General features: G+C 42.7%; 1 protein-coding gene across 2 annotated transcripts in view; it reads right to left on the bottom strand.

Moving 5' to 3' along the window:
• Positions 1-5526: 5526 nt before the first annotated feature.
• LOC132815888 (zinc transporter ZIP4-like) overlaps positions 5527-27721 on the bottom strand; it is a 67585-nt gene continuing 45390 nt past the window's right edge. For both annotated transcript variants that reach the window (XM_060825238.1, XM_060825239.1), the window contains 5 exons: positions 25128-25235; positions 18760-18811; positions 17915-18067; positions 14659-14846; positions 5527-9523 (listed from right to left, as the gene is read on the bottom strand). In XM_060825238.1, the coding sequence (XP_060681221.1) occupies positions 9392-9523; positions 14659-14846; positions 17915-18067; positions 18760-18811; positions 25128-25235 (633 nt within the window). In that variant the 3' untranslated portion in view covers positions 5527-9391. The remainder of the gene's footprint in view (positions 9524-14658; positions 14847-17914; positions 18068-18759; positions 18812-25127; positions 25236-27721) is intronic.

Raw genomic sequence — 27721 nt, forward strand, 5'->3', positions numbered from 1 at the left:
TTGGTGCGGATCCTGTCAATCTATCTAACTATTGAGTCCCCAGCCACTAGCACTTTTCTATCCTTTCCCCCTTCCGTTCTGAGCCACAGTGCCAGGCTCAGTGCCAGAGACCTGACAACTATGGCTTTCCCCTGGTAGGCCGTCACCACCAGCAGTATCCAACACGTGATACTCATTGCTGAGGGGAACAGCCACTGGGGATCCCTGCTCTGACCGTCGGTTCCCTTTCCTCCCCCTGACTGTAACCCAGCTGTCCCTATCCTGTGTCTGAGGAGTGACCACCTCCCTGTACATCCTCTCAATTTTCCTTTCAGCCTCCCAGATGATCCACAGCTCACCCAGCTCCAGCTCCAATTCCCTAACTCAGTTTTCGAGGTGCTGGAGTTGGGTGCACTTCCCGCAGATGTGGTTGGCAGAGACATGTGTCGTGTCTCTCACCTGCCACATTCTGCAGGAGGAACGTGCAACTGCCCCATCAGCCACACCCCGCTAATCTGAAAGCCCACACAGGACTAAACAAGGAAGAGAAGAAAATAAAATGAGAAAACCTGAAAATTTACCAAGTTTACAGACCTTTTTTTAAGTGAGAAAAACTGATCTATCGGCTGTCCTCACTTCTCTCCGCCCTCTCTCAATGCCACTCTGTTCAAAAATGAGAAAAAAAATGAGAAAACATGAAAACTTTTCGAGTTTACAGACGCTTAGTAAGGTCGGAGGAGGTGGGCAGGCTGGGGGCTCTGTGAATAGGGTCTCAGGTTTAGATCTCACCCACTTAAAATTTCCCAGCAGCCCTCGCTTCTCTCCACCCTCTCTCCTTCCTGCTCTGTTCAAAATGGAGGCCTGACTCTTGAGGTAAGTCCTTCTTTAAGTTGAGAAAAATTGACCTTCCTGGCAGCCCTGACTTCTCTCTGCCCTCCCTCCTCAACGCTCTGTTCAAAAATGGAGGCCCGGCTCCTGAAGTAAGTCCCTTTTTGAGTTGGGAAAAATTGACCTACCCATCAGCCCTTGCTTCTTCCGCCCCATTTTACATCGCCGCTTTGTTTAAAAAAAATATAGTTTCTTAGTAGGTTGGCCGTTGAGGGCAAGCTGGATGTGCCAGACTGGTTTCCCACCAGAGATTAGAAAAGTGAAGCGTGAGTTGCTTAAGTTCTTTTTTTATTCATTCATGGGATGAGTGCTTCTATGGCTCAGGCAGCATTTATTGTAATTGCTTCAAGGGCAGTTAAGTGTCAACCTCAATGCTGTCAGTCTGGAGACATATGTAGGCCAAACCAGGTCAGCTTGGTGTTTTCCTTCTCTAATGGACAATAGGCAATAGAATCATGATCATCATTAGACTCTTAATTCCAAATTTCTATTGAAAATGTCTGCCATCTGCCATGGCCTATTTAAACTGGGTCTTTGGATTAGTAGTCCAGCAATAATACCATTAGACCATCTTCTCTTCAAGTCAATAAGAAAGGCCTTGACAAGGTGGATGTGAAAAGGATGTTTCCTGCTGCATGAATTCAGACTATTTTAAAATTCGATGTTGCCCTTTTGGACTGAGATAAGATGAACTTTCTTCTTTTAGAGGATTGAAAGATTTTGGAACTTCCTGCTCCAGAAGCAGTGGGAGCAGGATCATCGAAAAATGTTCAAGGTTGTGCTGCATAGCCAAGGGAAACAAAACTTATCAGGGATATGCAGGAACGTGGAATTCGAAACACAAATAGACCAGCTATGACCTTACTGATTGGTGGAGAAAGCTCAAGAGCTCAATGGTCTACTCCTAATTCATCTGTTAGTATGTTTGGGAGGGAGTTCCATGTTTTTGACTCAGTGATAGTAAAGGAATGGCAGTAGACTTTCAAATCAGGTATTACTCCTGCTGTTGTGCATTGATGGCAAAGGAATGAATTTTTTTTTTCCCCAAGCGTAACAGTATTCAACTTTATTTAGATAGCAAGTTTAAAACTCCATGATACTCAGCAAAATAGGACTGATGTCAGAAACATCTGTCAAAACACCTTCCAAAAGAATATTTCACCTTAAAACAGCACTAAAAAAAAAGTTTCATTTTTCATTTGTGAAATTGCCAAGAGTTCGGATTTCACATGGAGAGCAAAAGTTGCCACTAAAGCTACTGACATTAACTGATAGCACAAGTAGGAAACAGTCACATTTAGGGATAGAGGGGGAAGCAAAAAAAGTTTAATCTCAAGCACTTTCAACGTACATCGTGTCAGTATACAAAGTCTCCAAAAATAATAACACACTGCAAGCATCCGCAACATCTGCCCACTCAAAGTGCAAAGGAATGAATATTTATAGATGTTGTATCAATCATGTAGCAGTAAAAAGTGAGGTCTGCAGATGCTGAAGATCAGAGCTGAAAATGTGTTGCTGGTTAAAGCACAGCAGGTCAGGCAGCATCCAAGGAGCAGGAGATTCAACGTTTTGGGCCAGAGCCCTTCATGTATGTTGTTTTGACCTGGATGTCATCAAGCTTCTGGTTTGTGGTTGGACCTGCTTTCATCCAGGAAAATGGAAAGTATTCCATCTTACTCTGGATTTATACTTTGCAGGAAGTGATTTACTCACCACCGAATTCCCAACCTCTGACCTGATCTTGTATCACTGTATAAATATGGCCGGTCCACCTCAGTTTCTGTTTAATGCAAGCCCCAAAATGTTGATAGTGGGGTACTCAGCAACAGTAACACCCACTGAATGCCAATGGGTGATGGTTAGATTCTAAGTGAAAGTGAGAACTGCAGGTGCTGGAGGTTTGAGTCGAGGGTGTGGTGCTGGAAAAACACAGCAGGTCAGGCAGCATCCAAGGTGCAGCAGAGTTGACGTCTCAGGCAAACACCCTTTATCAGGAATCAGGCTGTGAGCCAAGGGGCCGGTGAGATAAATGGGAGGGGTGGGGGGGGGGGGGAAGGGGAGCGCTGTGGGGAAGGTAGCTGAGAGTGCAATAGGTAGATGGAGGTGGGGCTAATAGTGATAGTTCAGAGGAGAGGGTGGAGCAGGGAAGGACGATGGACAGGTCGTGAGGGTGGTGCCGAGTTGGAAGGTTGGATCTGGGATAAGGTGGGGAGGGGAAATGAGGAAACTGGTGAAATCCAAATTGATGCCATGGGGTCGGAGGGTCCCAAGGCGGAAGATAAGGCGTTCTTCCTCTAGGCATTGGGTGATAAGGGAGTGGTGATGGAGGAGGTCCAGGACCTGCATGTCCTCTGTGGAGTGGGACTGGGAGTTGAAGTGTTTGGCCACAGGGCTGTGGGATTGGTGCGGGTGTCCTGGAGATGTTCTCTGAAGTGCTCTGCGAGTGGGCATCCTGTATCCCCAATGTAGAGAAGACCACATTGGGAGCAATGGAGACAGTAAATGACATTGGTAGAAGTACAGGTGAAACTGTGATGGATGTGGAAGGCTCCTTTAGGGCCTTGGATGGAGTTGAGGGGGGGAGGTGTGGGCACAGGTTTCGCAATTCCGGCAGTGGCAGGGGAAGGTGCCGGGAGGGGGGCGTTGGGGGTGGGTTGGTGGTATGTGCAGACCTATGCTGGAGTCATGGAGGGAACAGTCTTTATGGAAAGTGGATAGGAGTGGGGAGGGAAATATATCTCTGGTGGTGGGGTTGATTTGTAGGTGGTGGAAATGATGCGATATTTACGGAGGTTGGTGGAGTGGATAGTGAAGACCAACTGGGGGCAGTCCTTGTTGCAGTTGGGGGGGCTAGGGTTCTGCCCAGAGAGGAACTGCACAAAGTGGATGAGGGTACCATCAACCACGCGAGGGCAAGTATGGTCTTTAAAGAAGGAGGCCATCTAGTGTGTTCTGCAGTGGAACTGGTCCTCTTGGGAGCAGTTGCAATGGAGGGAGAGGAATTGGGAATAAGGGATAGCATTTTTACATGAGGCAAGGTGGAGGAGGTGTAATCTAGGTAGCTGTGGTAGTCGGTGGATTTGTAGTAGATATCAGTGTTGAGTCGGTCACCGTTGATGCAGATGGAGAGGTCCAGGAAGGGGAGGGAGGTGTCTGAGATGGTCCAGGTGAAGGTCAAGGTAGAATGTGTTGGTGAAGTTGATGAACCATTCAACCTCCTCATGGGAGCACGAGATGACTCTGATGCAGCAATAAATGTAGCGGAGGGAAAGGTGGGGAATGGTGCCGATGTAACTGCGGAAGGTAGACTATTCCATGTAGCCAACAAAGAGACAGGCATAGCTGGAGGCCATGCGGGTGCCCATGGCCACCCCTTTCGTCTGGAGGAGGTGGGAGGATTCAAAAGAAATTATTGAGAGTGTCAGTGAAAGGGTACTGATGGGGACATTGAGAGGGGGCTTGGAGGCCTGATAATGGCAGATGGAGGTGTATAAGGACTGGATATCCATGGTGAATGTGAGGCTTTCAGGGCCAGGGAAACAGAAGTCTTAGAGGAGGTGGAGGGCATGGGTGGTGTCCTGAATTTATGTGGGGAGTTCCTGGACCAGGGGGATAGGACAGTGGAGGTGTGGAGATGAATTCAGTGAGGCAGGAGCAAGGTGAGACAATAGGTCTTTCGAGGTAGTCAGGCTTGTGAATCTTGGGTAGGAGGTAGAACCAGATGGTGCGGGGTTCCCGAATTATGAGGTTGGAAGTTGTGAGTGGGAGATCCCCTGAGGTGATTTGGTTGTCTATGGTCTGGGAGATGATGGTTTGGTGAGGGGGGGGTGGGGTCATGTTCGAGGAGGCGGTAGGAGGAGGTCTCTTCAAGTTGGTGCCTGACTTCAGCAGTGTAGAGGTCAGTGCACCAAACTACCACTGCACTGACCCCCCACCTTGTCCGCTGGTTTGATGGCGAGGTTGGGGTTGGAGAGGAGGGAGTGGAGGGCTATGTGTTTTGAGGGCAAGAGGTTGGAGTGGGTGAGGGGGGGTGTACAGGTTGAGGCAGTCAATGTCTCGGCAGCAGTTGGAAATAAAGAGGTCAAGAGCAGGTAACAGGCTGGGACGGGGTGTTTAGGTGTGATAGAGGTGGGCGAAGGGGTCCTCAGAAGGTGAGCGGGAGTCTTGATGGAAAAAGTAAGCTCGGAGGCGGAGGCAAGGCAAGAAATGCTCGATGTCACAATGCGCGTTGAATTTATTATCCGGGAACAGAGGGCGATGAAGGTGAGGCCTTTGCTGAGGACTGACTGTTCATCCTCAGTGAGGGGGAGGTCTGGGGGGGATGGTAAAAACTTGGTAGGACTGGAGTGAGCGTGGCAGTGGAGGGATGGTTAGATTCTCTCTTGCTTGGAGATGGTCACTGACACTTTTAGGACATAAATGTTACTTCATGAATGTTTGCAGCTTTGAAATACTAAAGAAAGATATAACATGAAGTTAGGGATAATCCCATGTGACTATTTACTCCACACCCTTCATTCCCAATCCATAATATGTATTGAGCAAAAGGCAATGTTACTACAAAGAAATAAGGCATTTCTTTATTTTAGAAGACATTTCAGTTTATTATGTCATTTTTGTAGTACTTTAGTTGACAGACAATATGGCAGCCCCCAAAGTAAACTGCCTCTTTATATTGAACCAACCAAGTAAATAACAAAAATAAATTAACATTGTACATAGAATTTCAAAATTACATAATAATGGAAGTGTTTCCATCACACACACCACCTTTCTCCTGCAAAATGATGGAGATTTACAATCAGTGAAAATAATATTACCTATCATATCATTTGAGTGCAAAGGTAGTCAACTTAAATAATTAATTGATGTGAGTTCACATATAGTAAGTGTTTGGAGTGGTTTGTTTGCAACTGCCTTTTTGACTATTTGGAGTCCTGCACTATCCACCTGTTTTTCTCATTAGTGAGTGGTTTTCAGAGCCAAGTTAGATCATGTGCGGGGTGTCCTCTCTCACACCTTGCTGCCCGTGATAGGAAATCTGGATAGTTGATTAGGTGCAACCTGGATTGATTGTCCACTGGGAAGTAGGTGATTCTACTTTGCCTTGATATTTGCGAAAACCGAGTATTTTTTTCTAAAACCACTGATGCAAATTGTAAAGTCATATTACATGGAGTGGCAACACATCTCAAGGGCTACATGGCTTATTCCTTCCTTTCATTTGTTTTTCCTAGCCATCACCAGAGCGTAGAGATGTACAGCACAGAAACTGACCCTTCACTCCAACTCGTCCGTACCAATCAGATATCCTAAATTAATCTAGTCCCATTTGCCAGCATTTTGCCCATATCCCTCTAAACGCTTCCTATTCATATACCCATCCAAATGCTTTTTAAATGTTGTAACTGTCCCAGCCTTGACCTCTTCCTCTGGCAGCTCATTCCATACACACACCACCATTTGAGTGAAAAAGTTGCCCCTAAGGTCACATTAAATCTTTCCCCTCTCACCCTAAATCTATGCCCTAGAGTTCTGGACTCCCCCACCCCAGGAAAAATATCTTGCCTATTTATCCCATCCTTGCCCTTCATGATTTTATAAACTAGTGCACACTTAGAAAAAGCCAACCAAAGCAATAAATTATTCAAACATACCAGAGCCTGCTTTATGAGATCAATTGTTCCCATGAGGATGTATAACCAAGAACTAAAGACATTTGCATTTAGCTGGAGTGTTTTATGGCCACATGGATTCCCAGTCAGTGAAGCAATTATGAAGCATCATGGTTGTTGAAACATAGTAGCCACATTAATGCAAAGCAAGATCTCACAACCTGAGACAACTAACCAGGTCACTTCCGTTAGCTATAATGTTTGAGGGTTACAATTGGCCCCCTGAATCTTGGAATAGTGGTGTGGGATCTTGTACATCCTCCTGGGAGGAGGGCCTGGGAGGAGTGCAATTCTTCTCTAGTACATGGTGGTGCACCAGTCGCCATTTTGAATTCAAGTCCCTGGAGCAGGTTACAAACACACAATTTTCTGACTCATCTGGAAGTGTTACAGTTGCAGAACTGATTCACTCACCCCGCCCTGTGCTGCTTTAACAACTTCTTTTGGTAAAACTGTTTCAGGTATGAGCCTCTCCTTCAAAGGAGATCAACCTCTCAAACACCTGACTTAGTGCAGACAATGCCAGTGACTGACTCGAGGCTGACAATTTGGGGGCACTTTTAAGCAAAGCCATGTGATGTGAAGCTCCAGGGATCAGATGGAATGCTGGTTTGGCAACTGTTGATTCCAACAATGAGAAAAAGCGGGCAATTGCAAATTGAATGGCAGGATATTTGAAAATGAAACCTATGGAGGAAAAAAAAATCAGTATTCTTACCCGATTCAGTGGATTTCCCACTCATCAAGTAAGGTTAAAGATGCCCCCACACAGTAGCAACAAATGGGATATGCTTGGATACAGTAAATTATATACTTTAGGTATAGGAATTGTAGATGTTCTTCAGTTACTCACTGAATACATGCGAGTTAGAAATGCTGTTTCTTTTTTTATATATGTTGTATAATTTTAAAGATCATTTCACATTAGCTTCAGAAAGGAAGTGAGGTCTGTTGTAATATCAATGGCAATAACAACGGCCATGTATAAAACACATATTCCCAAGTTTCTCACATAGTGACTATGCTATTCTCCCATTCTTCTTCTCGTCTGGATACAAAAGATGAGGTCAGCGGCATACACACCTTCAGAGGTGAATAAAGAAAGCCTCATAAACCTGCTGTTTTTACTGAACAATCAAGTTCAGTTTTGAGGTCAGTAATAATGCTTTTTACAACATACCAGCATCAAACTCTCCTAGATTCTACATAGTTTGTTTTAAACATCTAAATGACCAACCTTCGTACCATCAGGAGAACAAATTCAGTGACTCAAATTTCTGAGTTCCGTATAAGCACTCATTGTCTGAGTTCCACTGCTATCTTTTGTCTGCAATTGTGGCCATTTGAAACAGGAGAAGACTGACCTTAAGTTCTAACCATTCACGATCAGAAACAGGGACAATATCCTAACAGTCTGAACTGCTGAATCACAGAAGTGTTACAGCGCAGGAGGAGGCCATTTGGCCCACTGGGTCTGCACTAGCTATTCAAATGAGTATCATGGCCTGTTGCCAATCCTCTGTTTTCATCCAAATTGCTACGGTCATGAAATCCAGACACTTACGGTGCAAGTGATTTCTCAGGCATTGCGAAAAGAGGAGTGTCAGATATTTATTCCTTTTTTGTCAAGAAAGAAATAGGAATAAACAAATATAACCTCAACTATGCATCCCATGGTCCTGTTGCCTTCTTTAAAAAGCCACATACTGTTCTGATGCCATAATCAGCTATCCACATTAACCTTACATCATCTGGATGTTAATATCCATTCATTTGTATTCTTGCTGGTTATTCACTTCTCCAATCTCATCAATTTATCCATATTAAATGACAATCTATACTGCTTCCTTAGTATTTGTACCTGTCCGCTACATTTATAACCACTAACCATCAACAAGCATCTTTGTTTACCATCTCCAGCAAATATGCATCTTTGTTTCTAAATCTATAATCTTCTATAAAAAATAATTTATAAATTCCTTTACAGTTGCATTTTGTTGTGTTATGATAACTCAAGCACTCATCCCTAGTCATATAAAAATGCAGCACTTTTACACAGTTACCCTTCTATCCTATAGTTTAGTAAATGACAAATGCTTTGCTCAACTGGAATTACTGAATGTCTATTGAGCTTTACTTTATTACTTTGAAGAATTGTAATTGATTTGTCAGATATAAATAATCTCCCATAAGATCATGCTGGCTTTTTAAACATTTGTTCATGAGATGTGAGCATTGCAGGCTAGGCTAGTATTTATTGTTGACCTTAATTGCCTCAGAGGTAAACAATATTGCTATCAATTTGGAGTCACACGTGGATCGATTGAGGTAAGGTGATCAGATCTCCTCCCCTGTAGGACATTAATGAACCAGATGGGTTTCTGTGACAACTGACGATGACAAATGTTCACCTTTAGTCTCGCTTTTTAGTCCAGATTCTAATTTGGTTCAAATTTCACCATTTGCTGTGATGGGATTTGCAATCATGGCCACAGAAAATTAACCTGAGTTTCTGGATAACTAGTCCAGTGATGGTATCGTTATGTCACCACCTCCCCCCTCTTGGTGTTCCATATTTTTCTAAGTTTAATTATTTGCTCCTTCAGGTTGTCAATGTTTTATCCACCACAAATGGCAGCATCTCCGCCTTGTAATTATCTTCACAACCCATTTTGAAGAAAATAGAGTTAGCTGATGAGATATTCCACAATAAATGCACTCAACCACCAGCTTTACAATCACAGGCCACCGTGCTGCAGTCAAGTTTAAAAAGCTTAAGAAGTTTAAAAAGAGAACTACGCAAATTATCCCACCAGATACATTTCAGAGTAAAACAAGTCCTTGCTCTATCCAAAATGGATTTGATCCTCATAAAGTGACAACAGGAGTAGGATTGCCCAGCCAACAAGTAATCCCATATTTTGCAGAAGGAATAGAACCCAAGGGCTTTTGCTCTTTGCTCGCATCAATTCTGGAAGCTAAAGGAAAAGGAAAATTAAATGAGATGTGTTTTCAAAAACAACATTACCTTTCCATATCGAGCACATTGAGTTATATTGTGCATTGTGAGTTTAAAAGGCTGCCCTGAGGGTTGAGAATTCTTTCTTTCTTCCTTGTTCCAAAGTTTTATCTATTAATAGAAATGTTTCCTTGCCACTTTCTGTTATCATATTTCTTAGTTGCTGTGGGTCACAAATTTTACCATATCTTGTAAAGTTGATGTTAATGAGCTTGCAGTACAGGTCTGTCAATAGTAGGTGCTGTGATTGTACACTTCACACTGAATATCATTAATTAGCATTCCTCCTAGATTAACAAGCCCTTGGAGCAGTGTAGCAATAAAAATGAAACAGAAAGACAGATGCTACTTGTGCAGGACATGAGCATTCTATTACAGTGCAGAACAGTCTTCCCATGCCCCAATTTATTCAAGTGCATTTATTTGTCTGAGTTATTTCATAATTTGTTCTGGTTGTGATACCACAGTTGAGGTCAGAAAGTCTTTACATATCTTTCAGATTTTATATAACAAAACGACTGTCCAGGGCAAACATTGCGTACACTAAGTGCCTGCCAATTATGCTGGAGAGAGTTACCTGCCAAATCACCAGAAATATGAAGGAATAATTGTAGAATTGTTTCTTAAACATTATAGTATATTTTACTGAATGTTTCATCTGATTTGGAGCTTATGGTGACCATTATTCTATCTGCAACTTATCGGACACTCTTGTGACCTTCCAAGAGTGTCCAAAATTAATTCAAGGAGAAACAATAAGGCACATTACCTGACCATTGCCATTTACCTTATTAACCTAGTTAATAAGGTAAGGTTCATTCTAAACTTCCTCCATTGAATATAAGTTTGTTATTAATTTTATAGCAACTTGAACTTAGCTTTCTACTTTAGTACTGAGTGGGTGTTCAGATAAGTCAGGTATGGATGCTAGGGCAGTTGCTTGCTTCTCCTGCAGAATGTGGCAGGTGGGAGACATGGCACACGTGGGAAGTGCACCCAACTCCAGCTCCTTGAAAACCGGGTTAGGGAATTGGAGCTGGAGCTGGATGAACTACGGATCATTTGGGAGGCTGAGGGGGTAATTCAGAGGGGTTACCAGGAGTTGGTCACTCCTAAGGCTCAGGACAAGGATAGATGGGTTACAGCTAGGGGGAGGAAAGGGGACAGACAGACAGAGCAGAGATCCCCTGTGGACATTCCCCTCAGCAATAAGTATACCGTTTTGGATACTGCTGGGGGGGGGGATGACCTACCAGAGGAAAGCCATAGCAGTCAGTTCTCTGGCACTGAGCCTGACACTGTGGCAAAGAAGGGAAGGGGGCAGAATAGAAAAGTACTCATGGTAGGGGACTTGATAGTTAGGGGAATTGACAGGAGATTTTGTGGTCAGGATCGGGATTCCCGGAAGGTATGTTGCCTCCCTGGTCCCAGGGTCTGGGGTGTCTCCGATCGGGTATATAAGGTTCTAAAAGGGGAGGACAAACAGCCAGAAATCGTGTTACATGTTGGCACTAATGATCTAGCCAGGAAAAGGATTGAGGATATAAAAAGTGATTTCAGGGAGTTAGGGTGGAAGCTGCAGAGCAGGACGAACAGAGTAGTGTTCTCTAGTTTACTACCGGTGCCACGAGATAGCGAGGCGAGGAACAGGGATCGGGCACAGCTTAACAGGTGGCTGCGCAGCTGGTGTAGGAGGGAGGGCTTCAGATATGTAGATAATTGGGATGCCTACTGGGGAAGGTGGGACCTGTACAAGAAGGACGGGTTGCATCTGAACTGGAAGGGGACCAATGTCCTGGGTGGAAGGTTTGCTCGAGTAGTTGGAGAGGGTTTAAACTAGTATGGCAGGGGGATGGGAACCTGAGCTGTATACCGGAGGTGAGAGTTGATGCAGATGAGGCAATAGCAAGAGGTAGACCAGCTAGTGGGAAGGATTTTCCTGGGAAGGAACCAAGGGATCAGTTAAAGTGTGTTTGCTTTAATGCAAGGAGTATCAGGAATAAAAGTGATGAACTTAGAGCATGGATCAGTACCTGGTGCTATGACGTTGTGGCCATAACAGAGACATGGGTTTTTCAGGGGCAAGAATGGTTGCTGGATATTCTAGGGTTTAGAGCATTTAAAAAGAATAGGGATGGGGGGATAAAAGAGGTGGCGTAGCACTACTAATCAGAGAGGGTATCACAGCTACAGAAGCTTCCATTGTCGAGGAAGATCTGCCTACCGAGTCAGTACGGGTGGAAATTAGGAACAGCAAGGGAGCAGTCACCTCGTTAGGGATTTACTACAGGCCCCCCAATAGCAGCAGGGAGATGGAAGAAAGCATAGGTCAGCAGATTTTGGAAAAGTGTGGATGTAGTAGGGTTGTTGTAATGGGTGACTTTAACTTTCTCAATATTGATTGGAACCTCCTTCGAGCAGAAGATTTGAATGGAGCTGTTTTCGTAAGGTGTGTTCAGGAGGGTTTCCTAACTCAGTACGTTGGCAGGCCGATGAGGGGAGAGGCCATTCTAGATTTGGTGCTCGGAAACAAACCGGGGAAGGTATCAGATCTTGTGGTGGGAGTGCATTTTGGTGATAGTGACCATCAACTGCCTCACATTCTACATAGCTATGGAGAAGGAGAGGATAAGGCAAAATGGGAGGATATTTAATTGGGGAAGAGGAAACTATGATGCGATTAGACATGAGTTAGGAAGCATGGACTGTGAGCAATTGTTCCATGGTAAAGGCACCATAGACATGTGGAGACTGTTTAAGGAACAGTTGTTGCAAGTGATGAATAAATATGTCTCTCTGAGGCAGGCAAGAAGTGGTAAGATAAAGGAACCTTGGATGACGAGAGTGATGGAGCTTCTCGTCAAAAGGAAGAAGGTAGCTTACATAAGGTGGAGGAAGCTAGGGTCAAGCTCAGCTCTAGAGGATTACAGGCAGGTGAGGAAGGAGCTCAAAAATGGTCTGAGGAGAGCCAGGAGGGGGCACGAGAAAGGCTTGGCAGAACGGATTAGGGAGAACACAAAGGCATTTTACACTTATGTGAGGAATAAGAGAATGGTCAAAGAAAGAGTAGGGCCGATCAGGAATAGCATAGGGAATTTGTGTGTGGAGTCTGAGGAGGTAGGGGAAGCCCTAAATGAGTTTTTTGCTTCTGTCTTTACGAAAGAAACGAACTTTGTAGTGAATGAAATCTTTGAAGAGCAGGTGTGCATGCGAGAATGGATAGAGATAGAGGAAGATGATGTGCTGAAAATTTTATCAAACATTAAGATTGACAAGTCGCCAGGCCCGGACCAGATTTGTCCTCGGCTGCTTTGGGAAATGAGAAATGCAATTGCTTCGCCGCTTGCGAAGATCTTTTCATCCTCCCTCTCCACTGGAGTCGTACCTGAGGACTGGAGAGAAGCAAATGTAATTCCTCTCTTCGAGAAAGGAAATAGGGAAATCCCCGGCAATTACAGACCAGTCAGTCTCACATCTGCCGTCTGCAAGCTGTTAGAAAGGATTCTGAGGGATAGGATTTATGACCATCTGGAAGAGCATGGCTTGATTAAATGCAGTCAACACGGCTTTGTGAGGGGCAGGTCATGCCTCACAAACCTTATCGAGTTCTTTGAGGATGTGACTAGAAAAGTTGATGAGGGTCGAGCTGTGGATGTGGTGCATATAGACTTCAGCAAGGCACTTGATAAGGTTCCCCATGGTAGGCTCATTCAGAAGGTCAGGAGGAATGGGATACAGGGGAACTTAGCTGTCTGGATACAGAATTGGCTGGCCAACAGAAGACAGTGAGTGGCAGTAGAAGGAAAATATTCTGCCTGGAAGTCTGTGGTGAGTGGTGTTCCACAGGGCTCTGTCCTTGGGCCTCTACTCTTTGTAATTTTTATTAATGACTTGGATGGGGGGATTGAAGGATGGATCAGCAAGTTTGCAGACGACACAAAGGTTGGAGGTGTTGTTGACAGTATAGAGGGCTGTTGTAGGCTGCAGCGGGACATTGACAGGATGCAGAGATGGGCTAAGAGGTGGCAGATGGAGTTCAACCTGAATAAATGCAAGGTGATGCAGGATTCTTGGCAGTGTGGAGGAACAGAGGGATCTTGGTGTGCAGGTACATAGATCCCTTAAAATGGCCACCCAAGTGGACAGGGTTGTTAAGAAAGCATATGGTGTTTTGGCTTTCATTAACAGGGGCATTGAATTTAAGAGTCGTGAGATCTTGTTGCAGCTCTATAAAACTTTGGTTAGACCACATTTGGAATACTGCGTCCAGTTCTGGTCGCCCTATTATAAGAAAGATGTGGATGCTTTGGAGAGGGTTCAGAGGAGGTTTACCAGGATGCTGCCTGGACTGGAGGGCTTATCTTATGAAGAGAGGTTGACTGAGCTCTGACTTTTTTTCATTGGAGAAAAGGAGGAGGAGAGGGGACCTAATTGAGGTATCCAAGATAATGAGAGGCATAGATAGAATCGATAGCCAGAGACTATTTCCCAGGGCAGAAATGACCAACACGAGGGGTCATAGTTTTAAGCTGGTTGGAGGAAAGTATAGAGGGGATGTCAGAGGTGGGTTCTTTACACAGAGAGATGTGAGAGCATGGAATGCGTTGCCAGCAGCAGCTGTGGAAGCGAGGTCATTGGGGATATTTAAGAGACTACTGGACATGCATATGGTCACAGAAATTTGAGGGTGCATACATGAGGATCAGTGGTTGGCACAACATCGTGGGCTGAAGGGCCTGTTCTGTGCTGTACTGTTCTGTGTTCTATTTACATGTGGCTTCTCAGCTGCAGTACATAAATGAAGCTGGAGATTGATGAGACAGTGTGATTTTCTAACCATGTTTCTGCCATAGTTTGAGGGAAAACATCTATGTGGGTTTAGCATACACCATGCTTAATTGAAAGCATCACCTGGTGTGGCATCATCGGGTATGAGATTAAGATATTCAGGCTACAAGGATAATTTGAAGCGTTTTACAGGATATCAGCAAAATCAGTATTTTAGGTGTACATTTGTGACGAGACACAAGTATTTAGTTTCAAACATGAGCAGCAAAAATCATATAAAACATCTGTACATAAAGATATATTTACCATATCTCCAAGAGCCACGTATAGGAAGAGTCCTGTTGCTACCGTAAATATCCATTGCTGTACTATCTCATTCGTTGCAACAGCCAATGATATGTAGAGTCCAATAAAGGCAGTCAAGGCACTGACAAAGTTCATAATAACAGCTTTCTTTACAGAAAGGCCACTGTGCAACAAAACTGCAAAATCACCTAAAGTACAAACGAGGACAAACTCATTATTGTTGTCAAAAAAAAAATCTAAATAAGCACATCTTGTGGTTCCAAGAAATTCAGATTAATCACATGTAGAAGGTTTACCTCAGAAGGTGTTTCTGCGATCTCACCAACTGATGCAGAATGATGTGTTATTAGTTTTGTGCACAGACTGTAGAGCAGTGGTGAGTGATGTGACATCTGGATACTTAAGTATGCATGTGCAAAACAATATAGTTCTGAAATATTTTTGAGTCGTATAACAGTACAACAGTCAGCAAAACCATGACGCCAAAAGACTTTTGTGCATTTCATTCCGTACACAAAACTTTTCACAATTTTAAACACCTCAATAAAGTTACCTCTTAATTTTCACTGCTCCGAGGAGAACAAAGTAGACAAGCTGGAAGCCAGGCAGCATCAGGTGGTGGGGAGATCAACGTTTCAGGTATAACCCTTCTTCAGGATAATAAGCCCAATCTCTCTAACCTTTCCTTGTATCCAAAATCCCTCATTCCTGATATAATTCTAGTAAATCTCCTAAACACTCTCTCCAGGACTTTAACATCCTTCCTTAAATAAGGTGGCCAGAATTGAACACAATACTCCAAATGTGATCTGACCAATGACTTACAGAGGAGTAACATCACTTCCTTGCTTTTACACTTCAAGGCTCTATTTATAAACCCAAGGATCCTATAAGTTTTCTTAACAACTGTTTCAATTGCCTGGCTACCTTCAGAGAATTATGTACTTGAACCTTTACTCCTGTACTTCTGTTAAAGTTGTACCGTTGAGCCTGTGTTGTCTCTTCATCCTCCTCCACCCAAAATGCATCACATCACATTTCACTGGAATTCATCTGCTGGGTGTCTGGCCATATGGCCAACTTATCAAGGTCTCTCTTAAGTCACTCAGCATTATCCTCACAATTCACTATTCTCCCGAGCTTAGTATCTACAAATTTAGAGGTTTTGCCTTCAACATCCATTTCCAAATTGTTTATACAAATTACATTAAATACATTACAAGAATTCTGTACAGTAAGCAAGTCAACCTGTTGGAAATGAATTGACGCAGCATCAAAAATATGAGGGAATAGCCTTATAGTAATATCTCAAACATTATTGTATTGATTTACCTTCAATATGTCTATGTGATATTATATAAATTCCTACATTGGAGATAGAACTAGTCTGAGTCAAGGTTGGAATACAGACAGACTCTAACCTCATATCTTTAAAGCATTGTCTGAGCTGAGATGTCACTTTTTTTTTTAAAAAACCTTAAATTATCTCAGGAATGTGACTTGAAAGATTTACATATTTTTGAATCTAAACCTGCAACCCATTCTAAGTGATTAAATATTTAACAGCAATCTAGGTTTGTTCAATACGTCACATCAATTGTATGACACCTTGATCTGTTATTGTACATTCTGTGAGCTATGATTTCTTAGATTCCCTACAGTGTGGAAACAGGCCCTTCAGCTCAACAAGTCCACACCGACCCTCTGAAGTGCAACCCGCCCAGACCCATTCCCTTACATTTACCCCTACACCTAACACTACATGGTCAATCCACCTAACCTGCACATCTTTGGATTGTGGGAGGAAACCGGAGTACCCGGAGGAAACCCACGCAGACACAGGGAGAATGTGCAAACTCCACACAGAGTGCTGCACGAAGGGGGAATTGAACCCGGGTCCCTGGTGCTGTGAGGCAGCAGTGCTAACCACTGAGCCACCGTGCCGCCCCTACTCCAATAGTTACCTGACAAAGGAACAGTGCTCCAAAAGCTTGTACTTCCAAATAAACCTGTTGGGTGACAGCCTGATGCTGTGTGATTTTTAACTCAGATATGAGAGATTTACCACTGAATCCGTATCTGATACCACCGTTATAGAATGTCGGAATTTCCAGAACGTCAAGGGGAGAACTTCTGAATTTAAAAGGATAATTCCAGACGATAACAGTAGTAGCATACAAAGAACAGAACAAAGAACAAAACAACACAAAAACAGGCCCTTCGGCCCACCAAGACTGTGCCAACACATGAAGCCTTTCTAAACTAAAAACCTTTTGCATCTATGCTGTCCATATCCCTCTATCCCCTGCCTGCCTTCATTTACCTGTCAAGATGCCTCTTAAACATTGCTATTGTATCTGTCTCTACCACCATCTCTGGCTGCACATTCCAAGCACGTACCACCCTCTGTGTGAAAAACCTGCCCTCTCCCATCTCCTTTAAACTTTCCCCCTTTTATTTTAAACTTCTATCCTTTAATAGTTGACATTTCTATCCTGGGAAAAACTCTACCAATGCCCCTCATAATTGTGTAAACCTCGAAAGCAAGACAAACAATTTCAGGGTGTATTTTGCATAAATTAACCTTTGGTGGGTGAATGTCAGGTTGTGTACAGAAAAAGCTTTAATGATTATTGGAACGTTATTGCTCTGCATTGTTTCACAGCTTTTGGGGAGTCTATGGGGTTTGAAGCTGGACAATTGACTGATTCTGAAGAGCATTACTTTGACACTAACACCACATCCAAGATCTACCACTGCTTATCCTGGAGGTTCCTTTGGAACTCTCTTCCTGAAAAAGTAGCATAGCCAGATTTTTAAAATTATTTTAAGTTAAAGCTCAATCAGTTCTTGAGAAACAGGGGTGAAGGGCTGTGGATTTGAGGTCATAATCACACCAGTTCTGATTTTATTAAATGATGCAGCTGGGTCAAGGGGCTGAATTATCTATTCTACTCTCTGTTGCACATAAGAGTGTTCATGTGTAAGATAAAAGGTTGATTCCTTATGAAAAATACTGCTGTGCTTTATATTTCTCTGTTTAGTTCAGTGTGATAATACAATTTCTACTTGTGGCGAACTACACAGCACCAATTGATGTTCTCCACATATTTATTTCCATTTAATATTTAAGCACATAACTTAAACGCATGAGGACCTCAACACAAAACCATAATCAACAGAATAGAATTCTTACATCTAACTATCTTGGAATAAAGGAAAATCTTTTAAGAACGGAATGATTAAAAAAAAGTACCCATTTCATGTGGAAGCTCATGGCATAAGATTGCGAGTGTTGTGGCAAGTCCTGTCTTCCAGGAAACAGAGAACGCTGCTCCTAGAGCCAGTCCGTCTGCAAAGTTATGGATACCATCGCCAATCACTATCATATATGGTAGCACCCTCAAACCTGTGAGAGAAAGGAAAGTCAACATGTTCTGATTACACTCAAACAAATCTGTTACGATATATTTCTTCCAGGTGATTCATCAATTCCATTAGAAACAATATTTTACCAACTGGGCAAGTGTAGCTGCAAGGCAGAAGTGGGTACTGCAGACGCTGGAGATCAGAGTCAAGATTAGAGTGGTACTGGAAAAGTACAACAGGTCAGGCAGCATCTGAGGAGCAGGAAAATCGACATTTCGGCCAAAAGCCCTTCATTGTAGCTACAAGTCTAATAAACAAGGGTATACTTGCAGGATATTGTAACGAGGTGTAAGTAGGTAAAACTTTCTTCAGTACCTTTTTTTCACAGGTTGGTACATTGGGACATCTTGTAAATAATATAAGGCGTGTCGTGAACAGTGTCACATAGCTCATCAAAAGTGAACAAATACTGACAGACCGCAGGGAATGGACACTATGAGCCAACCAAATTGTAAGTTCTGTGTAACTCTAGACCAACAGAAATTAAACTCACTGCAATATTTCACGTTAGCGATGTATGGAAATGAATAAAACAAGAGCCCTGAATTTTATTCTTCTATCTCACTGAAACTTTATTGCAATTCCATCACAAGTCTGACAAAGTCTGGCAGTAAAGATGAAGTCATTCAAATTCAAAATCCCGTCAATCTGACAAAATTTAACCAAACTAACCTTTAGTGCGATGTTGACCAGAATCACTTTCTAAGGACACTTCAGAAGCTGTCTAAACAAGGGGAGAGAAACAAGTGATTAGTATCTGGTTGGATTCAGGGAAGAGAAAAGAAAATTCAAAATGAGAAGTAAGAAAAGAAAGGAGGAACAATAGATTTAGAAAAATAGACATGAAAGAATTTTACCCATCATTGCTTATCCGACCCAGAATACGATTAATCCTGTCAGGTGGGGTGGCTATGCAATGGCAAGACTCCAGAAGCTAGATTAGATTAAATTCCCTACAGTGTGGAAACAGGCCCTTCGGCCCAACCAGTCCATACCGACCCATCGAGGAGCAACCCACCCAGACCCATTTCCCTCTGACTAATGCACCTAACACTATTGGCAATTTAGCATGGCCAATTCACCTGACCTGCACATCTTTGGAGTGTGGGAGGAAACCAGAGCACCCAGAGGAAACCTATGCAGGCACGGGGAGAATGTGCAAACACCACACAAACAGTCGCCCGAGGCTGGGATCGAACCTGGGACCTTATGCTGTGAGGCAGCAGTGCTAACCACTGAGCCACCGTGCCGCCCTGTAAAAAAGTAAAAAAAGCTAGTAAAAAAAGTATAGATTAAAACAGAAATTGCTGGAGAAACTCAGCAGCTCAGGTAGCATCTGTGGAGAGAAAACAGTTATGTTTCAAGTCCAGTGACCTTACTTCAGAACTGCTGTGACGTTCAGCAGTTCTGAAGAAGGATCACTGGACTCGAAATGTTGGCTGTTTTCTCTCCACCAATGCTGCCAAACCTGCTGAATTTTTCCAACAATTTCAGAGTTCCAGTATCTGCAGTTCTTTTGTTTTATTTATACAAAGATAAAGATTCCCAGCTGTGTTGCTGCTGCCATATTAGTAGGCAGCAGAGACCAATTCCTTCAGTTGAGAAGAACTATTTTCAGAAGGTTTCAATAATGTCACACGTAAGAGATTAGAATGTAAAATTAGAGCACATGGGATTATGGTAGTGTACTGACATGGATAGAGAACTGACTGACAGACAGGAAACAAAGAGTAGGAATAAATGGGTCATTTTCTTACTGGTAAGCAGTGACCAGTGAAGTAATACAGAAGTCAGTGCTTGGACACCAGCTGTTTATAATATATATTAATAATTTAGATGGGAGAATTAAGTAATATCTCCAAGTCTGTACATGACACAAAGCTAGGTTGAAGGGTGAACTGTGAGAAGGATGCAGAGATGTTTTGGTATGAGTTTGACAGATGAGTGAGTGGGCAATGTGAATTATCATGTGGAGGTGCAATCAGATTGGAGTGTCCTTGGAGACCAATCACTGAAAGGAAGCATGCAAGTGTATTGGGGTGAAGAAGGCAAAGAGGATTGGGTTACAGGCACAGGGATCGCTTGCTGCAATTGTACAGAGATTGGATGAGGCCAAACTTGGAATATTGAGTACAGATTTGTCTCCTTATCTGAGGGAGGATGTTCTGGCTACAGAGGAAGTACAACAAAGGTTTACCAGACTGATTCCTGGAATGCCAGGACTGATGTACGGAGAGAGATTGAATTAGTTAGGACTATATGCATGGGGTTTAAACAAATGAGGTGGGGGATCTCATAGAAACCTATAAAAATCTAATAGGACTCGACTGGGTAAATGCAGGAAGGATGTTCCCGATGACCGAGGAATCCAGAACCACGTGTGACAGTCAGGATATGGGATAGCCCATTTAGAACTGAGGGGTGGAGAATTTTCTGCCAATTTTTATAGGTGTGTCATCGAGAGCGTTCTGTCTGGGTGTATCACTACCTGGTATGGCAACTGTACCATCCAAGATCAGGGACGGTTACAGAGAGTGGTGAACTCAGCCCGGACAATCACAAAGGCCAACCTCCCATCTATAGAATCCATCTACCAGGCCCGCTGTCAAGGAAAGGCCGCTAGCCTTCTCAAAGATCCATCCCACCCTGGCAATGTTTTTCTACAACCTCTACCATTGGAGACAAGGTACAGAAACCTGAACACATGCACCAGCCGGTTTTGGAACAGTTTCTACCCTACTGTTGTTAGAATACTGAATGGACTCTCAAACTCTTAACATTCACCTGTACCTGTTATTTTTGTTTTTTCCACTATTTACCTATTATTTACTTATCTATGCTCCTTAACTCTGTGATCTGCCTGTATTGCTCACAAGACAAAGCTTTTCACTGTGCCTCGGTACATGTGACAATAAATTCAATTCAATTCAGAAAGTGTGAACCTATGGAATTCTCTGGAAGCAATAGACAGCAATTGATGCCAAAACATTGAATGTTTTCAAGACGGCGTTGGATATAGTTCTTCGGACTAAAGGGATCAAAGGGTATGATGTGAAGGCAAGAAAAGGGTATTGGGTAGAATGCTAGCTGTGATCATATTGAATGGTGGAGCACGCTCGAACAGCCAACTCATGCTCCCATTTTCTTTGTTCCTATTAAGAAAGAAGGCACCTGGAATGAATGGGTGAATGGAGGTTGTGCTACCTTCTCAATTACAGCCTGGAAAACCAGTAACTGGGCTGGAAAGAAGAAAAATTCATGTCGGTCCTGGTTTGATCCAAATCCCCCTCTCCCTGCATTGCCCACTAACACCCTCATTTACATGCTGTCAGCTGGAAAATAGCAGGTGAAAGCCATCCTGAAAGGGCTGAGGGAGAGAGAAGTCCAGCCGTCCAAATTTTGCAGCATTCCTGTTGTGATGTATGGATAAAGGTTTCCAACAACAAGAAAAGTAATTTGGCTATTCTGTGCCAATTGAGTTATGGAGTTAATTACAAGGGCCTGGCCTTAGGTCTGACTCCTCAAAATCCTCAGTTACTTTCCCCAACAGTCCTCTTGATGTTATTGTAATGGGTAGTGCTTCTTTCACACAATCAAGTATTAACTCTTTCAGACCCTTCCAAACTGATATATACCAAAAATAATCACACTTATGCCTATCCTATTTTCTGTTAGCCAAATAATCCTCTATCTATGCTCCTACCGCACCCTACACCATGGCCTCTTATTACCTCCTGGAAATCTAAATGAACCACACTGTAGGTTCCCCTTTGTCAGTGTTAGATGTTAATAATTCAGTCAAATGTGATTTTGCTTTCAGAAACCATGTAGACTCTTCCTGAGTGTATCAAAATATTTCAATATAAACTCCTCAATAAAAGATTTCAGACTTTTCCTTAAGGCAGCTGTTAAAGTAACTGGCCTGTAGTTTGCTTTATTTCCTTCCTTCCTTATATTTAGGAGGTAATTTTACTAATCTGATGGGATCTTTCCAGACCCTAAGGAATTTTAGGAAATTAAACCAATGCACCTATTATCTCAGTAGCCACTTCTTTTAATACTAAAGAATTAATGAGCTTTGAGAAGATTTCTAGCTCAGGTTGAGGTTCTGGATGGTTCTCAGCAACAAACCCAAACAGGTAGACAAAACATGTCCAGAAACCCTAGCCATTCTCCCCTACATCAAAGACATCTCGGAAATGACTGCCAGACTACTCAGACCCCTTGGCATCATGGTAGCCCACAAACCCACCAACACACTAAAACAGCAGCTAATGAACTTGAAAGACCATATACAGACAACAAGCAAAACTAATGTCATTTACAAAATACCTTGCAAGGACTGTAACAAACACTACATTGGACAAACAGGCAGAAAACTAGCCACCAGGATACATGAACACCAACTAGCCACAAAATAACATGACCCTTTCTCACTAGTATCCTCACATATGGATGAGGAAGGACGCCACTTCGACTGGGACAACTCATCTATCCTAGGACAAGCCAAACAGAGACATGCACAGAAATTCCTAGAAGCAAGGCATTCCAACTGAAACTCTATCAGCAAATACATTGAGTTAGACCCCATCTACCACCCACTGAGAAAAAGAACAGGAAATGACATCACCAACTCAAAGAAACCCAAACACATAAATAGAAAGCAGGAATCCTGTACAGTGCTTTGCCTGTAGGCCTACTGAAGGTGTTGCCTAGTAGGGTGATGAACTGTCTGGAAATGAACTTTCTAGTTTAGCGAGCAAACCTACATCCAGAACTAAAGAATTATGTCTATTAGGACCTGCGGATTTGTCAACTCTTAGTTGTAATAGTTTGCTTGGTACATTTTTTCTGTTGATTGTAGATGTTGGAGCTGTTGAATTTGTTGTGCATTTATTTCACTTCCGCTGACATATTGTGTACATTTCTGGGCACCACATTACAGGAAGGAAGTGAACACGTTGGAGAGGGTGTAGCGGCAGTTCACAAGAATGGCCCCAGGAATGAGGAACTTCAGTTATGAGGATATAGTGAAGAAATTGTGACAGTTCTCCTCGGAGAGAAAATGCTTGGAGGATAGAGGTTTATAAGTGGGATGGATAGAGGAGATAGGAAGTAATTAGTGTGACATGTAAATTGAAGAAGAATAAAGGGGATTTGTTTAAAGTGATCCACAAAAGAAGCGATAGTGAGTAAGGAAAAGTGTTTACACTCAAAAAAAGTAGTTTGGAATGCACTGCCTGGGAATGTGGTTGGGGCAGATACAATTGAAGCATTTAAGAGGCACTGAATGATTTTACCGATAAAAATAGTGTGCAAGGATTTGGGGGAAAAAAGCAGGAGATTGCATTAGGTAGTGATTTACTGAGCTGGTGCAGGCAAGATAGACTGAACAGCCTCTGCTACAATGGAATATCTCAGTGATTCCTGATCATTGAGTACAGTCAAGGCTGAATTTAAGAATTTTTTTTTGATCTACATGGGAATCATGTTTGTGTTGGGGAGGAAGGCAGAAGAATGAAGCTGAGACCATAATCAGATCAGTCATAGTCCATTAAAATGATGGAGTATTCTGCAGTGCATCTCATTGACGGTATGCATTGCTGCTACAGAGCATTGGTGGCAGAAGGAATGAATGTTTGTTGATGTGGTGCCAATCAAACGGGCTGCCTTGATCTAAACGATGTCAGGAGACATGAAAGCCTAGTGGTATTATCACTGCTGTTAATCTAGAGATGAGGAGAAATTAAGAACTGCAGATGCTGGAGATCAGAGCCGGAAAATGTGGTGCTGGAAAAGCACAGCAGGTCAGGCAGCGTCTGAGTAGCAGGAGAGTTGCAGTTTCGGGTATCAGCCCTTCATTGTGGTGAAGGGCTTATGCCCGAAACATCGATTCTGCTTCTCCTCAGATGCTGCCTCACCTGCTGTGCTTTTCCACTGCCGTATTTTTTTTTAACTGTTAATCCAGAGACCCAGGTAATGCTCTGGGCACCTGGGTACAAATCCAACCATGGCAGATGGTGGAATTTGAATTCAGTAAAAATCTGGAATTAAGAGTCAAATGATGATCACAAATTTATTGTTAATTGTCCCTTCAGGGGGAAATTGGCCGAGATGTGACTCCAAACCCACAGTAATGTGGTTGACTCTTAACTCATCATATGAATAAATACTAAACAAGCACTTTGAATGTTGTTGGAGTTTGACTCATCCAGGCAAGTGGAAAGTATTCCATTGCACTCCTGACTTGTGCCTTGTAAATGGTGGACAGACTCTGGGGAGTCAGGAGGTGAATTACTCTTGGCCTCTGACCTACTCTTGTAGCCACTGTTAGTCCATTTGAGATTCTGGTTAATGTTAATCCCCAATCAAAGGATTCAGTGGTGGTAATGCCAAAGTGTGGTGGTTAGATGGTCATTTTCTGCCATTTTTATGGGGCAAATATTACTTTTCACTTTTTATTCCCCCAAGCCTGGATATTGTCACAGTCCTGTTGAGTTTGAACATTGACTGCTTCAGTATCTGATGAGTCACGAATGGTACTCAATATTGTGTAATCAACAACTAATATCCCCACGTCTGACCTTATGACAGAGGGAAAGCTATTGATGAAGCAGCTGAAGATAATTGGGCCTAGGGCACTAACCTGAAGAACTCCCGCAGAGATGTCCTGAAGGTGAGATGAATGACTTCTAAAAACAACAAGTCATCTTTGTTTGACTCAAAATAACGGAGAGGTTTCCTCTGATTGCCATTGACTGCAGTTTAGCTGGGGCTCCTTGATGCCACACACTGTCCAATGCAGCGTTGATTTCAACGCCAATCACTCTCACCTCCCCAAGGCAACATTTGACTGAGCATGGCATCAGGGAGCCAAAGCAGAACTGGAATTACTAGGATCTGTCTGATCTGACCTAATCTGGTGTCATTATAGTCTGAATCAAACAAGGTCAATTTATCTCAAGTGAGTTAGGAAGCTATGGGAGATGCACAATCACTAGCTAAAATTTCAGTTATGTGCCCCGAACTACAACACTTACTAGCTCCACCTGGGATGTTGTCTTCTTTTTCTCCTGTTTGTTCTTCTGCCCGTCTTTAAACGCTTGAAGCGCCAGCACATGATCACAGTGATGGCCATCTTGTTCATCCTATAACCAAACACAGACACAGAGCACCGTGAAAACCAGAATCTGGAATTCAACTTGACACAATGATGCTGTACATTGTCGATCTTATTGTTTGAACTCACAAAGCAGAACTTCATAACATCAGATTCTAGGATTAATCCAGAAATCCCTGTTATGGCTGGGGGAAAAAAAATGACATTCTATCAAAGTTTTACAACATGCAGGATAGGCACAAGATTATCTGATTGGTTGTTATTGCCACAGAAACTAAAACTGAGAACAGTCATCTCCAAGCCTTTTGTTTAACTGCAAAAGGCAAGTTGATTCTCGTTGGTTGTGGTGTGGCCATATTGGAATCTATTCGGAAACATTGTTCCCCATGCCATTGTTTATTAGGTAAAGGTGCAATATCTCTATAATTTCTTTGTTTGTACAGAACCAGGTCCTGCATATAAATCTACATAGTTTCTAGTAATTTTAATTTTTGACGATATGTGCCTTTGTTTTATCCTGTTTCTCTTGAAGGGAGGTGTTGTAACCCTGGTTTCAAGGAAATGCTCCATGCAAAGCAAAGTCAATAGCTTTAGGATTTTTTTTAAGTTGACAAAAGAAGCATGTGTGGGTGGAGTCAGGCCCACACAGACACAGGGTTTTGGTTTTGGTTTCAGTTGTTGATGTTGGGGTTTTGGAATTGAAGCTGCTACATACATCTCTCTCTCTCTCTCTCTCTCTCTGCAAACTATTGAGTGCTCTCTCTACAGCTCGATTCCTCATGTCGGTGTTCCTATTCCTGGACTGGAGGAGACAGCAAGCGAGGGAAAGCTGTTTTGCTGAATTTGTCTTTGCAAAAGTTCTGTTTAAGAGATGCTGTTATATTGAAACCGTTGATGAGTAGTAGTCAATTATTTAGTAATTTGTTAAATATTTTGAGAGAGTTAAAATTATGCAATTTTTTTTTATTTGTTTGTATTTTAATTGCAGTGTAAGAATAAAGTGTGGTTTGCTTAAAGAACAACTTTGTTGGACAGCACTTTGCAATTTTCCATCATTTCAGTTAGACTGCTCATTAACAGGACTGAGGAGGATTTAACTATCTTTTCATGATTATTTTCATTACGTCTGAACTGTATGGGAAAGAAGTCACATAACCCAAAGAACATATATCCAGAGACACATCAACTAAGAATATTACCTCAGGTCTTCCATTATGAAGAATCATTACTTTTAAAAATATTTACTCACAGCATTTGGGCATCACTGGCTAAGCTAGCATTTATTAACTATCTCTATTTGTCCTTGAGAAGGTGTTGGTGAGTTGCCTTCTTAGAACTGGTACAGCCCATCTGGTGTAGGTAGATGCCACAAATGTTGTTATGAAAGGTGTTCCAGGATTTTGACCCGGTGACACTAAAAGAACGGTGATATATTTCCAAGGTGAATGGTTTGCAGGTCCCTGTGTATCTGCTGCCCCTGTTATCCTTGGCGGGAGAACTGAAGAAGGGTCACTGGACCCGAAATGTTAGCTTTGCTTTCTCTTCACAAATGCTGCCAGACCTGTTGTGTTTCTCCGGCAATTTTGGCTTTTGTTTCAGATTCCCAGCATCCACAAGTTCTTTGTGTCTTTTCAAGGATCAGATGCAATGAGGATTAGTGGACATTGGATTTGTACGAAGTCTAAATAACTTTTTGGTCACATTTATTGACATTGGCAGTTTTAGATCCTCATTGTTAAAAATCACACAACACCAGGTTATAGTCCAATAAGTTTAATTGGAGGCACTAGCTTTTGAAGCATTGCTCCTTCATCAATTGTGTCCTTCACAACCACCTGATGAAGGAGCGTCGCTCCGAAAGCTAGTGCTTCCAATTAAACCTGTTGGACTATAATCTGATGTGTGACTTTTAACTTTGTACACTCCAGTCCAACACCGGCATCTCCAAAACATATATCCTCATTGTTTGGTTTGAGATTTTTTTTAATGTCCAGGTTGATGGTCAGAGGTTTAGTTCATCTCCTATCTCCTTTCCAGTTTCCCCTAACTTGCCTCTCGACTGCATGGCCTTCCTTGCTGAGGCCTGCTAACTGAAAATCACAGACATAACTCCGAGCTCAGGTTCAGGTGGCCTTCCTGTGCACCTTGCTGCAATACCGGCAGTGGCCACTTCTCATGATGGCACTGCCATTACTTGAGAACTGCCATCCTGTCATTGGTCAGAAGCTATCCGAAAGAGGGCTTTCTGTTGACGTGCTACCTCAAGCATGTTTACAGTATGGGAGACAGCCATTGGGAGTGTTAGCAGACTCAGGAAGATAGGAACTGCTGTTAGATCCAGCTGGTAGGGATTAGCAAGATGAAATATTATAAGAATGTGTGCAGATAGAGGTGATTCTCCTCCTTCAAAGATATATAATATGAATCATGGTGTTCATACCATAGCAACGTCTAATTCCTACAGTGCACAGAGAGGTTGTTTGGCCCATCGAGTCTGTACTAATCCTTCAAAGA

The sequence above is a fragment of the Hemiscyllium ocellatum genome, chromosome 5, assembly GCF_020745735.1.
Source record: "Hemiscyllium ocellatum isolate sHemOce1 chromosome 5, sHemOce1.pat.X.cur, whole genome shotgun sequence".
Lineage (NCBI taxonomy): Eukaryota > Metazoa > Chordata > Chondrichthyes > Orectolobiformes > Hemiscylliidae > Hemiscyllium > Hemiscyllium ocellatum.